Consider the following 16,634-nt stretch of genomic DNA (forward strand, 5'->3'; position numbering starts at 1 on the left):
AAGGGACTCCGACCTTCAGCTAGTTAGGACAACTCTTTAATTTATAACTTAATTCAAAAAGTCTTTAAATTAAGCTTGAAAATTAAATCTTTTCATGCAACAATTTTCATTTTATGCCTTTCAATGTGCTTCAAGGTTCTTTGCACAACTCCATAAATAACTTCTAATTTCATATCATGATAATAAACATTGGTATCTAAAAATGCTTTTTCTGGAAAAAAAATTCTACTTTTAATTAGACCTTTCTGACTACGTTCAAAGAACCTTGAAGCTAAAACTCGCCTCACCAAAATCATACACTACAAAGAGGAACAACTGCAGTACTTTGCCTGTATCCTTTATGAATGAAGAGTGATAATAGGCAACATAGAAGTTGAATGAAGCTAAATTATGATCTGGACAACATAATTTTTATGCGCCTGGATTGATAGATCCCGGGCGTATATTGTTTTTGTCCTGTCTGTTTGTCTGTTTATCTGTTTGTCTGTTTTCAACTTTAACCTTGGCCATAACTATTGAACAATAAAAGATAAAGACTTCATATTTGGTATACATACTTCAATAATAAATTCCTTTCAAATGACATCAAGGTCAATAGCTTTTTCCACTGTTTGTCATAACATTTAACCATAGGAGATAGGGACTTCATAACTGGTATGCATACTCCACTAATAAAGTCCTTTCAAATGACATCAAGGTCAATAATCTTGTGACCTTGACTGTGACCTATATGCTAAAAATAGCTTTTTCTGCTTTTTGCCATAACTTTTGAACCATAGGATATAGGGACTTAATATTTGGTATGCATACGCCACCAATTAAGTTCTTTCAAATGACACCATGGTCAATGACCTTGTGACCTTGACCTATATGCTAAAAATAGCTTTTTCATCTTTTTGTCTTAACTTTTGAACCATAGAAGATTAGGTCTTTATATTTGGTATGCATATGCCACCGATAAAGTCCTTCCAAACGTCGGCAAGTTTAATGATGTTGTGACCTTGACTGTGACCTATATGCTAAAAATAGCTCTTTACACTTTTTGCCATAACTTTTGAACCATATGAGATAGGGACTTCATATTTTGTATGCATACTCCACTGATTAAGTTCTTGTGATGAAAAAGAGGGAGATTCAGACCTCAAAAGCGGTTGTATTGCACGCGCGTTGTTTAACACTTGGATTTAATCTTTATCTTTCATGTACTATACATGTATATTAAAAGCCTTAAATGAAATCAGGTACCTACACTAATTAATCTTAAATATCAACAGCAAAGAAGAAGACAGAAACACCATAAGTTTGACATAAATTGTGCAAATTCAAATATTTTTCATGCTCATCATTTTGCTTGGATTGGCTGCTTAACTTAGCCTTTTGAAGAGTGATCTTTGCTGAAATAACCTAGAAGCAACAATTCTGAATGTTCATTCAATTCTTTAAACAAAACAAATGATGGCATGGTTTAATTTATATCTAAAACAAGTTCATATCTTTCATTATATAAAACAGATTTCCCGCGATTATCAAAAACGAAAGTAGAGATGTGCCACATGGCTAGCTTGGTCAATCGAGTGATTTATATTGACTTTATTGATAAAGTTGTGAGCTTCTGTGCTTTTAAAGACGATGTCAGATGTTTTCATCTAATTCTTAAAAGCTGTATCTCCTTTTTTCATGGCAGGGATGTTGATTAATTTATCGTAACCAATGTAATCACTGGTTGTCTTATGTTGTTGTCGTTGTCAAATCCGTGCTTGAAATCTATGTACAAAAAAAAAGCGTTTATATGATTCCGAGTCAAATCACGCGATATCTAGCAAGATTTTATGAGAGTGGCTTCAAAAATGGATACCCAAGCGAACCAAAAATACTTTAGACACAGCTTTTGTAGAAAAGCGGTAGATTTCTGAATTAAATTGGTACAGTAGGCGGGAGATGGAGTGAAAAAGCTGTAGACTCCCGCCTAAATCGGGAGAGTTAACATGTATGGTCCCCCCCCCCCTCTCCATAGTACAACTGACCGTGGGGCCTTGAAATTTACAATTCTTGAAGATTAGGGCCCTTGCTCATACTATATAGGTAGTTCATCTGCTTAAAACCTAGGTGCAAAGAAGAAATATTCAAAGATTTAATGTTTTTTTTTCACTATACATGTATAATCAGAGACATATAAAATGGTTTTATATGTCTCTGGTATAATCAATATACCCCCCCCCCCAAACACCAGAACCCCTGACCCTGGTGCCATATTATTCACAATTTTTGTAGAGGCACTCTTGCTCATCATATCTATGTACTTAGTTAGTTTATATAAAATATAGGAGCAGAGAAGAAGATTTCAAAGAATTCTTGTATTTTCTCCATATAATCAATAGAGCCCCACCCTAACACCAGAACCTCTGACCCTGGGGCCATAAAATTCACAATTTTGGTAGAGGCACTCTTTTTCATTATAACTATGTACTTAGTTAGTTTATTTAAAACCTAGGAGCAAAGAAGATTTTCAAAGAATTCATGTATTTTCTCTATTTAATCAATAGAGGCCCACCCTAACACAAGATTCCCTGACCCTGGGGTCATAAAATTCACAATTTTGGTAGAGGCACTCTTTTTCATTATAACTATGTACTTAATTAATTTATTTAATACCCAGGACCAGAGAAAAAAATAAGCATTTTCACTATATACTTATTTAGTTATTTAACCCCACTCTAGCACAAGTACCTCTGACCCCAGGGCCATGAATTTCACAATTTTGGTAAAGGACTCATGCAATGCTGATTACAACCATGCAAACAGTTTGACTGCTTGATGTCCAGGAGTAAAGAAGATTTTTAAAAGTTGCATTAATTTTAGTGGTGTTGCCCCCCACCCCAAGGGGGGTAGGGATCATGAAATTTTTGTTCGCCTTCACCCAAAGATGCTTTTTGCCAAAGAACTATATGCGGTATTAACCAACATTTGCCCCCCAAAATCAAACTTTGATGGAGTAATATTTAATTAAGTCCTTAAACAGGGGAGTATATGCTGACTTCAAAGCATTGAATAATTTCATAAATAATGACGTCATATGTACGTAATGACGTCACAAATATGACGTAATTTCAGTTTTTTATGAATTTTGCAGAAAAATGTACATATTTCGTCGATATTTTAAATAAAAGTCACCGAGCGCATGTGTGTTCAGGATAAATATTTTGATATAATGTGTAGAATGATAATATCAATGAAATATATCAATATTGTTCCTGAACACACATGCGCTCTATAAATTTTAAAGCTTAAATTGTTGAAATTTTGTCCATTTTGTCCTCTTTCTGAAAAAAAATATAAAATCGGACTAGTTTGTGACGTCATAAAAACAGAAATTGTGAATACACTGCTCTGGAACTATAATATTTTCTGTTAACTTATATTTCTCGTACAATTTATTGAATTCAGCACATTTCAGGAAGTTTTCAAAATTTGACTTTTGTTGGGGCAAACATATGCAATATACCACATATAGTTCTTTGGTTGAAATTGTTTCAGTGGTTGCAGAGAAGAATGCGAAGCTAAAAATGTTCAAATGTTAACACACGACGAAGGACGCACGACAACGGACGGAAACAGATGGCAACTCAGGTGACCAAACAAGATGAACAAAATATTATATAAAGAAAAAAAAAATTAATTCATACCTCTCTCACAGTCAACATTTAAAAAAGAATGATTTATCCCCCCTTTCCAGCCCAACAACCACCGTAGTTGACCTTTCACCCACAGACAATTATTTCAGCCAAACCTTTCCCCTGGCCCATCTTAAAATATAATAATAATCTCCACCTTAAAAATGGTTTGTCTAATAGTATCCTTTCATGGTTCACATTTAACTCTCTCCCATAGCTATAAATATAAACCGTGTTTTGTCCATCCCTGGTTTCCTCCAGCCTGCTTTAAAATTGGTTCAATGTTTTATCATGTTTATGAGATTAGATGATTAATGGATATTTGCTTATCCTATGGAACATTAGAATTAGCAGATTTTATGCCATATGATAGGAGTACAACTTAATCCAAATGGCATTTTATAATTACTGAATACTTTCAAATTGAGAAATACAATGTACTGTTATTGAGCTATGCTTAATTTATCACTTTATTATGAAAAATGTCTTTGGATTTACATGTATATAAACCATTGTTTGTTTAGGAATACTGTAAGTCCAAGACCCACTACAGCTTTGTGGAGGCCCTCATAAGGAGAGTAAGAAGACTATTGAGGCTCAACACGGGGAGCAAAAACAGGCACAGGTGGCTAGCTATAGTGAAATGATTGTTGTCTATAAAATTTGATATGACTTTTTAATGCTAAATTCTACTGACTATCAGAGCTGATATTGCATGGAACTTGACCTTTTAATATCTGGTGAAATTATTTTTGTCCATATAATTCAATTTGTATGTGAATTAAAAATAAAATGAAAAAAATCTACAATGAAAAGTTTCTGAATCAGATATCTTGTGATTGTTTTGGGATTATATACACAGTCAAACCCTGCATTATTTTGTGTCAAATGTGTCCAAGAAATAATTTTAATAAAGTGTTTAATTAATTTATTTTAAGTAACATATAACTAGATTAACGAGGCTCGGGGGTGGCAGCCATTTTTCGACTATTTTAATCTCCTTTAAAAGGAGAGCTCCATATAAAGATATAGAAATTGATCAAATTTTAAAGCTAAAATCTTTTAATTTTTTCTTTGTCAAATGATAGTTCACAGCTAAAGATACCGTGTCTAAAAAAAATAAGTTAAATCTGGTGGTTAATTTGGGATTAATTTGTTTACCCTCCAGCCTCCTTAAAAGGATTAAGATTTATTTTAGATCAAAGGGCATATTATTCTAGTCGAGTATTAATCAGAACTCCACAGTGTGCAGTGCATGATAGCTAGAGGGTCAAATTGATAAAATTGTACATAATAATATTTTTTTTCTTTCTTCATGCTCACAAATATACTGTCACAGTGGTTTTATCAATATTTGTTGAGCACCAATTTTTGAGGAATTCATTGTTGAGCAGATCCACGAAATTCAATGTTCTTTGAAATGAGAAATTCAATATTTAATTTGTATAGGCAATGATTTAGTCCTCAAAAATGTGTATCCTTGAAAACGTCTTTTTTACAAAATCCATGATGGCAACAAAAATTTATGAAACCACAGGAACTAGTATTTTCATGAGATATTGAAAGTTTCTTCTTTCTTATGTTGGGTCTTTATTGAGCAGTCGTTTCAAAATTGTTTATGAATTATAATTTATATTTTATACCTTATTGATAATATTATTATTTAATTATTTTACACAAACATTATGAACACGAGAAAGTGAACCTGAATCAAACTATATATTCTTGTGATTTTGGAAAAAGTCTCTCTCACAAATAAGTCATTATTTAAAATACAATGTTTTACATGTATTTGATTTTCTTCACTTTACCACTGTTCAAGTCGGTCACAAAGAGGTTGTCTCTGGTGTCTACACATAAACCCCATGGACTGTCTAGATCACAGTTATCAATGTAACGGAGGAACTGTCCGTCCTGATCTAGGATGTGGATACAGTGGTTGTTACCACAGTCTGCTGTCAGGATCTGACTCTGGCTGTCTGTTGTGATGCCGGCTGGATTAAATATTCTCTTGGTAGTAGAGGGATGACCAGTGTATCTAAATCGGAGTTTTCCTGCCTGATTAACCACCACTACTGCACTGGCTCCACTGTCAGCGACACAGATATCTAGGTTCCTGTTCTCACTGATGTATTTACTGAAGATATTACTACATGAATACAGAGGTTTACCTTCACTATCAAACTGAATGGTTTGTTTATCTGTGGAGCCAGAGTAACGGACAACTTTTGATTGTTTATCATCGTCACTGTCCATGGTAACCAGGAGGTCACCAGAGGAGGTACTACAGACATACTGAGGTCTCCACCCCTGTAGTCTGATCACTTCCTGTATCTGTTCATTCTTCACTATGTTTACAGTTCTTGTACCAGGGTCAGTATAAACTAGATCTCCACTCCTTGTCACTGCTATGTCATGTAGCCAGTTTCCATACTTGGTTTGGATTGACTTCAGTAGTTTACCCTGGAGGTTGTAGAGTTTCATGATTTTGTCTCCTCCACCTGTCCAGATTTCTTCATCACAGAGACAGGTAACACTGTGTAGTATGTTATACCCAGTGTCTATGGTGGTAATGAGCTCAGGTTCATCAAGCAGTGGTTTGACTGGAGGACTGGATACAGCTTCTGGTGTCTTCATTGTGTAGCCATGTTCTTCTGTTGTAATGGATAATCCTGACAGAGAACCAAACATTTGATGGAGCTGTTCTGTGTTGATCTGATGAGGAGAATAACTTGGTAATGACACATTGACTTTAGGAGGTAAACTTATGAACTCAGCATTTCTAGATTTGTACCCAGAGGTTAGGGAGACATCATTGGAGTCCAGTATTTTCTTCAGATCAAATATGCTCTGTTTTACTTCAGAAGTAATCTGTTTGATTTCATTTTCCTGTTTATTTACAGCAGCCAGGTGTTTAGCTTTCATCTCATCAATTTCAGATTTCTGTTTGTTGACAATGATGTTAATTTCTCTGTGCCAGTCTTCTCCTTGTTTGGTAACAGCTGATGTCAGTTTCTCATAATGCTTTTCCAACTTTACTTTTTCAGAGTATAGATCTGATGAAATTTCTTCATAAGTAGGTAATATTCTTTTTTCTAGTTCTTTCAGATCCGTCTTAAAAATTTCTTTCATAAAGCTTAGTTTCTGCAAGATATCTTTGAATTCATGACCATGATGTTTACCCGAGGAGATGCAGGTAGAACAGACAGGGATGTCACATTTCTTACAGTAAAGTTCACAATGTTTCTGGGTGTGGTTTGGACAGTTCGGGTAGTTAAGGTTAGGAGTTGTAGTTCTGTGTTTGTATGGAACAACATTGTGTCTTTTAGATGAATCAGACAGATGCTCCCCTACACAAGCCTTACACAGGTTAATCTGACAAAGTTCACAGTGACTCTGTAATGCAGCTGTTTCACACAGGTCACAGAGGAGGAGTACTTGAGCTCTGTCCAGGGGGTCCATCACTGGGGGGCATGGGTCACTGACTACAGAAATATTAAACAATTTTGAATAAATACAATATATAAGAGTTGTTTTGTTAGAGAAATTGTTAGACAGTGTAGGTTTAGAAATAACAGGAAGGAACGATTTGTAGCATATTGGCGTGTTGGCATGTAAACTTTCCTTATTTTTGATTAAAAAAAAATCAGGAAAAAATTTTAGATAACAGCTAGTCAAAACAGTTCATGTTGTTAATAAATATTATTTATCTAATCTATCTAAAGTGGCCCTTGCATGCAATTTACATTGTATCTTATGTGTTATACATGTACGTACTATTGTACAAGACTTGAGATCAATAATGATTACTGGAAATGTTTTGCAGCAAGTTAATTTTTCTTAATATAATGTAGCCTCACCTCTAAATCCAACATGGCCTCCCTGATAATCCCGTACATTGCAATTTACTTCCTGGTCTTTATTCTAAATATTTACCTGTTACCAGGTCACGTGATTTAAATACCTCAGCTATCTAAATATCAACCTATGAAGAGAGTACGATTAAATTAAAATTAAGGGGTGTTATTAACAATAGTTACCGTATATGGTCATTAAACCCATGAAAATGAACTGTAGAGTCATCCTGTCTATCTTTTTATCTCCAGTTTTTTTTATATTTCCATAATATTTTTGTCTATACGAAAAGTCTTTGAAATATTTTCTCCCTTAATTTTGTAGACGTTTATTATAATGTGAACTATACACGTGTACCTGGTATATTCAAATCAGGTTTTTCTAAGTTTTAACGACGGGTGACTTCATGCAACAGTGGTGTAGCATCGTTTTTGAAAGTGGGAGGGGGGGGGGGGGAGCAGCCCGAGAAAATATTTTTTACTTACCTGAAAAAGTTGACAAGCAAAAAAAAAAAGTTTGCCCAAAGTAAGAAATCCTATTTCGGGGGGGGGGGGGGGGGGTGTTTCCTCAGTGTCAACTACTTTCCGTACAAATTCTAATGCTTCATTTTTGGTACATCACTTATAAAGTCTAAAAGGGGTTGGGGGTGGGGGGGGGGGCAAATTAACATTTTTTTCAATTTTCAATTAAGGTAGGATTCTTCTCTGGTTTCTGAGTAGATAAAACATTCAAAGTACATTTGCTCATATGTCTTATATATTGAGGTGTAAGGAATTTTAAAGACCATATTTTTCTTTTCCTCATTAGAAATGTACAACTTTAAATAGAAATTGTAAACTGCGTTTAAAAACTAGCAGGGACTATATTTTTGGCGGAATGGTGGCGTATGAAAATATCTTCTTTTCTGCCTCTCAAAATTACACAATCGAAGACTTAGAGAAATTTTAAAATGTAAGTTAAATTAATAATGAGGGACTGAACTTTCAAAATGTATCAAACAAATATGATTTTTAGCTCACCTCAACGAAGTTGGGGGGAGCTTATGTGATACCCCCGGCGTCGGCGTCGGTGTCGGTGTGGGTGTCGGCGTCGGCGTCCCGGGTTAAGGTTAAGTTTTTTGGAGCAGTTTTCTTTTTAAGTACTTTTATGTCCTATATTGATTAGACATGCATGGAAGATGTTGCTAGTGTGTTTCATTGTACCAGTCAAAGTTTCAGATGCTGCAATTTCATCAAAGGAATGACCAGGTTAATGTTTTTGGTGCAGGTTAACATTTTTGGTGCAGTTTTTGGTGTAGGTCTCATTTCCGAGTAACTATAAGCCCTATGTTGACCAAACTTACATGGATGATACATTTTAGGATGCATATTACCAGCCTTGCTTCGGATGCTGAATCTGACCTACATTTTCCGGTCGAGTGAACAGGTTAAAGTTTTTGGTGATGGTTTCATTTTGAAGATACTTTGAGCCCTATAATGACCAAACTTGCATGGATGGTACAATTTAGGATGTAATCTACTAGACTTGCTTCGGATGCTGAATCTGACCTACATTTTCCGGTTGAGTGAACAGGTTAAAGTTTTTGGTGATGGTTTCATTTTGAAGATACTTTGAGCCCTATAATGACCAAACTTGCATGGATGGTACATCTTAGGATGTATTCTACTAGACTTGCTTCGGATGCTGAATCTGACCTACATTTTCCGGTTGAGTGAACAGGTTTAAGTTTTTGGTGCAGGTTTCATTTCCAAGTTACTATGAGACATATAATGACCATACTTACATGGATGATACATCTTAGGATGCATACTACCAGCCTTGCTTCGGATGCTGAATCTGACCTACATTTTCCGGTTGAGTGAACAGGTTAAAGTTTTTGGTGAAGGTTTCATTTTGAAGATACTTTGAGCCCTATAATGACCAAACTTGCATGGATGGTACATTTAATGATGTAATCTACTAGACTTGCTTCAGATGCTGAATCTGACCTACATTTTCCGGTTGAGTGAACAGGTTAAAGTTTTTGGTGCATGTTTCATTTCCAAGCTACTATGAGACATATAATGACCAACTTGCATGGATGGTACATCTTAGGATGCATATTACAAGACCTGCTTCAGATGTTGAATCTGACCTACATTTTCGGGTTGAGTGAACAGGTTAAAATTTTGGATGCAGGTTTCATTTCCAAGGTACAGTACTATGAACCCTATAACGACTAAATTGCATGGATGGTACATCTTAGGATGCATACTACCAGACTTGCTTCGGATGCTGAATCTGACCTACATTTTCTGGACAAGTAAACAGGTTAAAGTTTATGGTACAGGATTCATTTCCAAGTAACTTTGAGCTCTATAATGACCAAACTTGCATGGATGGTACATCTAAGGGTGCATTGTACTAGGCTGGCTTCGGATGCTGAATCTGACCTACATTTTCTGGATTCGTGGAAAGGTTAATTTTTTTTATACAGGTTTTTTTTGCAAGTAACTTTAAGCCCTATGTTGACCAAACTTGCATGGATGATGCATCTTAGGATTCACACTAATGGACTTGCCTCAGATGCTGAATTCGACATACATTTTCCAGATAATAGATCTCGTAAAAGTTATGGGTGCAAGTCCATCACCAAGAAACTATTAGGCTTATATAAACCAGTTGCACAAATGATGCATCAAGGGATGAAAACTCTCAATCTTGCTTCAGATGCTGGATTTTAATTACATTTTCATGATGAAGAACTAGTTTTTAGTTTTTATATAGGTCTTTTCCAAAGTATCAAATTTGCATAAATTTGGCATTTTTGGATGTACACTTTTTGTTGGTTAATTGTGTGACTTAATTTGCCTTACTTAAAGACAACACACGTTGAGGTGAGCTCTGTAATCTCTGATTACCTATGTTTCAAACAAACTAGAACTTTGTTAGCTTTTAAACGCTTCCAATCAAAGTGCAGATTTGAGCCAAAAATCCATAAAAAGTATTTTTTCTATCTTATTAAACGATCAAAACTTTTTGTTTTTGTATTATTTTGTACTTTTATAAGAGTACTTTATTATATGTGAAAATAAGAAAAAGTTAAATATAGGAAGCATATGAAAATACCTAATATATCCTAAAAAATTAAGAAAAACAGAGAAATTCGGATGAGACAATATCCAGTTATTATTTTTGTAAATTTGGTATTATCATGCTATAGACCCGATATAGTAATATGTTTTTATGCAAGAAGAACAATCATTAAACTTTTAAAATAGAAGTAGGTATTACATGATTGGCAACAGTATTTTTTTATTCTAAATGTGAAGGAAAAAGATAATGACCTTGACCTGACCTTGCCTCTAATATAAAACGGTCAAATTTAATTTCACTGATACTATGACTTACCGATATTGTCTTCTTGATTCTGTGAAAATTTCATGAATTTTTAAATATTAGAAATATGAGAAGAATCTTACCTTAACATTTCCTATAGTAACAGTATAACTTTTTACTGGTAAAATGGAGGGGGGGGGGGGTAAAGAGGCAATAATTTCATCCTATTTTTATCCTAGTTCTTGATCTTAGAGTTTGAAATATATTTGAAAACTTTGATCTTGGTGATTAAAGAGCTTTCATCAACTGAATCAGTGTTTCACAAGATCATCTTCTTTTCAAATTGTATCATTTGAACTTAAAAAATCAGTTCATGTACTGTCTTCACTTTTTATGTCAATTTGCATCGGGTTCAAGATTGAAAAAATATTAGTTTCATATTGGCGTCAAATCAAAAAACCTCCAAGTAACCAGTCGGCAGTTGTACACTTGGCCCATAATATTAGACAAACACTTCTAATAGTGACACGAAAAAATAGGTAAGCTTTATCCATAATGTTCTGTTTTAAAGTGTTTGAAAAAATTATGTGAAAAGATTGACAGAAAAAGAGACAATAACATGAAGAATCGGTTACCCTTTTTAATTTTATTTATAAATTTAAACTGTCAGAACGCCTTTGTATTGTTCTATTTGTGCAAATCTTTGACAATCATAGACTATAATTCTGGACAGAAATAATACACTGTACAAGTACAATGTAAATGAGATATATATAGATTAATACGCATATATATAAGTACTGTGTATGCGTGTAATGGATATCAACCTGAATAATGGTAGCACCTGACTATTGATACTGAGATCCTGGGTTCAATCCCTTGTCCAGCCATACATTTTCTCCACTCCTTTTATAACTGAATTTAATTTAATAGCTATATTCAGTAAAACTCAGTTATAGCTAAGTCCTGCCAGGGACCTGTGAATTTAATTTGTTATATTTGTAATTCCTCGTAATATCCATATAAGAAATTCATATAACAATATATAGCGAATTTGCTATAATCATGTTTTCCCTCAAATATTACTACCATACTTACGTTAGGGAAACAAATATTACAAAACATACCTTCGATAACCAAGGTTTTATTATGATTTGAATTTTATATACAAATGCTGAAATAAAATAAAGTAAAACAACAGAAGGTCGTGACCCTGCTGAGTGACCCAGACAACAGAAGGTCGTAACCCTGCTGCGTGACCAGGACAACAAAAGGTCGTGACCCTGCTGAGTGACCCAGACAACAGAAGGTCGTGACCCTGCTGAGATACCCTGTGAGACAACAGTGTTAAACAGACCGTACTGGAGAACAGAATCACAAAGCTGCACGTGTCTTCTTTAGCAGACAGAAAGGTACTCACTTTACCAAAACCAGGCATTGAAAAATACTTTTCTCATCAATAATTCTACAGTCTGATGTACGGATGTTAAGTTGAAACGTGTTTGAGTTGTGGTAGTTGTTTGAAGTTTGATCTCATTCTCTAGCCTGATATGGAGTAAATGTGGTTTAGGATGGTTGATTTGAATGTTCGAAATGTTAATTTCTCTAGCCTGATATAGAGTAAATGTGATTTACGATAGTTGATTTGAATTTTTAGAAATGTTAATTTCTGTATTTAATTTTCAGCCAATGACATTGATTATTTCGATCGATCCTCAATGAAAAGGTAAGATAATTCAGGTTTTTGTTAAATAACAATTAAAACTTAATAAAGTCTTGAATGAAATAAAGAAGACTGTCTCTGATCAGTGCTGTACTGTATGTGTACTGTATACAGGGTTATTTTCAGCAAGTGTTATTTCGCACTTTCACAGTTGCAAACAATTTTTTCCAGGCACTTTGAATTCATCTAGTTATAGCTTTGTTTAAGAAATTATACTGAAATCTTTGATTTCGCCTGAATGAAGGTAGGTGGAAGGGGCAAAAATTTCCCTGTAAACGGTATTTAGAATAGCAGGCTTCATATTTAAGAGACTTTGGAACAGATGATAATGTGTTAATTTATGAATACAGTAAAACTCAATTTAGTGATTAATGTCCTGTATACAGTAAAAATCGTTTAATACGAACACGGATATTGTGAATTCACAGATATTATAAGTGAACTAAGTTTGAGTCCCATTGAGGTTATATATATTGAATTTTACATCTTTTATAATGAACTTTCCAGGGGCGGATACAGGATTTGTGATTAGGGGGGGGGTGGATAACTTTGTTGAGGCAAAGGGTATGGGGGCCGCCTGAAGGCCCCCACTAGGTCCATGGTGAAGCTCCTGGGTTTCATGTATTTTAGAGTAATTTAAACCAGGCGCACTAATAGTGCATATTTTTCAATTATTTTTGTTAAAAGTATATAGCATATAGGTGGGGGCCCATGGGGCGAAGCCCCCGGAAGCTCCTGGGTTTTCGTGTATTTTAGAGTAAAACCAGGCACTATAATAGTGCATATTTTTCAATTATTTTTGTTTAAAGTGTAAAGCATATAGGTCCGGATGTTTGAATAATAAATGTATTGAATGTTTCTCATTTCTCATTGTATTGTAACAGATGCCACTATATAATAAACGATTTAATTACTTATTACTTACTAATAGTGGTATTGGTGAGTGATGTACCAAAGTACGTCGTGTTTAATACTAATCATGTCATACTTTGAATGATGGGGGCCCAGAGGGCGCAGTCCCCGGAAGCTCCTGGATTTTTGTGTATTTTAAGGCCCTTTCACAATTGGCGCACGAGCAGAAGCGACAAAATATTCGTGCGACCGAATAATTTTGTTAGGATTGTAAACTGTTGCCAAAATAATCGCATATGAACAAAGTGTTTGCACGAAATGCGCACGATTTCAAGCGACTGTTGTGCATTAAATCTTGCGATCTATGTTGCGTCTATATGCGACTGTTGTAGAATGAAAGCGAGTGTTGTAAGATAATGCGATAGGATTGCACGACTGATCAGGTAGTCGGACGATTGAACGTGCGACAATACGATTGGACGTGCAGTGCTCGTGCGTTCATGCATTCCATAGTACGAATGTTCGTGCGAGTCAGAGGGCCGGGTATATAAACCACCCGTTTCCGACGCTCTTCAGTTGACATAGTTAAGATGCTGATAATTATACATGATATATATATCTGTTGCAAAGAATGGCAATTGAAGGTGATAAATCAAGCAATGATAGTAAAACGATGCAAGATTACATGAGACATGTTGAGCAACAGTCTCATGGTCGCAAAACACACGCAAAGACAACTGCGATTCATCTTACGATCTTTAAAAATCGTACATCACTCTTACGAGTACATAAAACGTTGTAAGACGTTCGCACGAACTTTCGTGCGTTGAATTGCGATAATTTGGATCGCATTTGGTCGCGTCTGAATAGTGTGCATGTTGACTATTTTGAAGAGACTTGATGCGACCACTAAAACACATGCAATGAATGCAAGACATCGTGCAACGTATACGAGAGCTCGTGCGAAGCTAAAATTTTCTGATCGCAAAGTGTTGTAAAGTGCTCGTGCGCCAATTGTGAAAGGGGCTTTAAGAATAAAACCAGGCATAATGACAGTTATTTGGTTAGTTTTGTACCAAATTGTGGCATTATAAATATATGTCACATCATACTTTGAAAATTTTAGGGGGGGGGGGGGGGGCGTGCGCCCCCACGTCCCCCCTTAAATCTGCCAGTGCTTTCTTCCTAGATTATAAAAAAAATGATAAATTGAACTTACTCCATTTCCTTATAGCATTTGTAAATAAAACTCGTTTCATAAAAAAAACCTTTCATGTAGTTATCGAAGATATGTTTTGTTATATTTGCTTCACTAACATAGTTGGTAGTTATACTTGAAAGAAAACATGCATAGTGTTTATTTGCTTTTTTGTTCTTACAAATTTGTAATACAGATGTAACGAATTACGGATATATTTAAAAATTTACAGGTCCCTGGGACTTCGCTATAACCGAGTTTTACTGTAAAAAGAAAAGTGCATCATCAAGGGGAATAACTCTTCTAAGCAGTAACGTTTATCTTCTCTTTGTAATACTATTCAGTAATGACTTTATTGAAATTTAACTGACTTAGCCAAATAATTTGTTATTAAATACTAGTACATGTACATAATTAAAGAATATGTTATCTACTAGCAGGTTCAAGTTTCTCAAGACCATGCATTCTTTTCCACAGCCTTCAATGATGGTACAGTCACATTATGGGAGTCTGAAAAACTGGAGGTAAACAGTGTTGCTAACCGCTCTAAAAAGAACCTCAAGAATGCTTCTGTACCTGGTAAAATAACAAATTACTTTGATATACACTGTATTATGTCATTGAATTTTCTTTTCTGAATATCCAATTTTCTCTAAATCGTCAGAAAAAAAATTTCAGATGAAAGAAAAATATCTGATATTTTAAAATTATCTGATTTATACTTGAATATAGATACGTATAAGTGCTGTTTATTTCTTTGTTTGACAAGGAGAGAAAGTGAAAGGTTTAGTTTTCTGTGAAGCTCCTTCATCGGTTCTGTCTCTAGCCACATTCACGGACATGGGGCAATACATCTAAAAGTCGATCAGTAGTGTCTTTTATATACATGTATTGAAGTTAGAAATACAGTATATGAATTGTTTCTTTTAATGATTTACTTTTTTTAACAGGATAGATACAGGAAAGGCTAATTGGAACAAAGCAATTAATGTGGACGAGCCCGACTGTGCATGGAAACATAGAAGATCTCACGTACTTGGATACAGGTACAGCATTGTACAAATATATGTATCTTGACATACATGATTACTGTATACAGGAAAATTTTCGCCCCCGTTTTATTTTCGCCCCTTTCGCCCTTCCCTCATATGGGCGAATTTAAAACGGGGCAAAATAAAATAATACAGTATAATTTCTTTACTAAAACTATGATTGGGCGAATTTAAAACGGGACAAAATTACTTGCAAGTGTGAAAGGGCGAAAATTAAACTGGGCAAAAATAACCCTGTATACAGTATTTAGATATGTACATGTATTGTAGAAGTACTTTTTTCCATGTGGTATTAATTTACGCTATGTACGTTAGACACAAACTTTCCGCGGAAATTTGTCCTAGCATACTTAATATAATACTGTGGCATATAGTGACAGTCTAAGAAATTTGCTTAATTTTCTACCCGCAGATTAAACAGAAATTGAGATTCTGCGGAATTATGACCCTGTGGAAAAGAGTACGTCTACAGTATTATGAAATAGGCAATTTGATAAATTGTGTAAAGTGGGAACAGAATGATGAAGAACAAAGGAAAATGTTTAAATGTTGACGTCTTAAATATTTTGTTCAAATTTGGAGTGTGGGATATCTTGGTGTATGAGTTCTTGAAAGGTTCTGTCCTGTTACAGGAGCCCAGTCTGTTTTATCATATACAGTGTATTGGTTCTTGCTACAGTCAATGGGTTCTTGCTACAATCAATGGGTTCTTGCTACAGTCAATGGGTTCTTGCTACAGTCAATGGGTTACTTCTGGCTACAGTCAATGGGTTCTTGCTACAGTCAATGGGTTTTTGCTACAGTCAATGGGGTCTTGCTACAGTCAATGGGTTCTTGCTACAGTCAATGGGTTCTTGCTACAGTCAATGGGTTCTTGCTACAGTCAATGGGTTCTTGCTACAGTCAATGGTTTAATTCTGGCTACAGTCAATGGGTTAATTCTGGCTACAGTCAATGGGTTCTTG

The 16,634-nt window shown here is 35.0% G+C and overlaps 1 protein-coding gene across 1 annotated transcript; it reads right to left on the minus strand.

The window, feature by feature from the left end:
• Positions 1-5,376: 5,376 nt before the first annotated feature.
• LOC134249994 (uncharacterized) lies at positions 5,377-7,559 on the minus strand. The gene is made up of 2 exons (XM_062732332.1): positions 7,532-7,559; positions 5,377-7,156 (listed from the first exon to the last, which is right to left on the minus strand). The coding sequence occupies exon 2, from the start codon at positions 7,131-7,133 to the stop codon at positions 5,454-5,456; it is 1,680 nt and encodes a 559-aa protein (XP_062588316.1). The 5' UTR covers positions 7,134-7,156; positions 7,532-7,559; the 3' UTR covers positions 5,377-5,453.
• Between the last annotated feature and the right edge of the window lie 9,075 nt (positions 7,560-16,634).

The sequence above is a fragment of the Saccostrea cucullata genome, unplaced genomic scaffold, assembly GCF_032062105.1.
Source record: "Saccostrea cucullata isolate Sc308-1 unplaced genomic scaffold, CSIRO_AGI_Scuc_v1 ctg2999, whole genome shotgun sequence".
NCBI classification, from domain to species: Eukaryota; Metazoa; Mollusca; class Bivalvia; order Ostreida; family Ostreidae; genus Saccostrea; species Saccostrea cuccullata.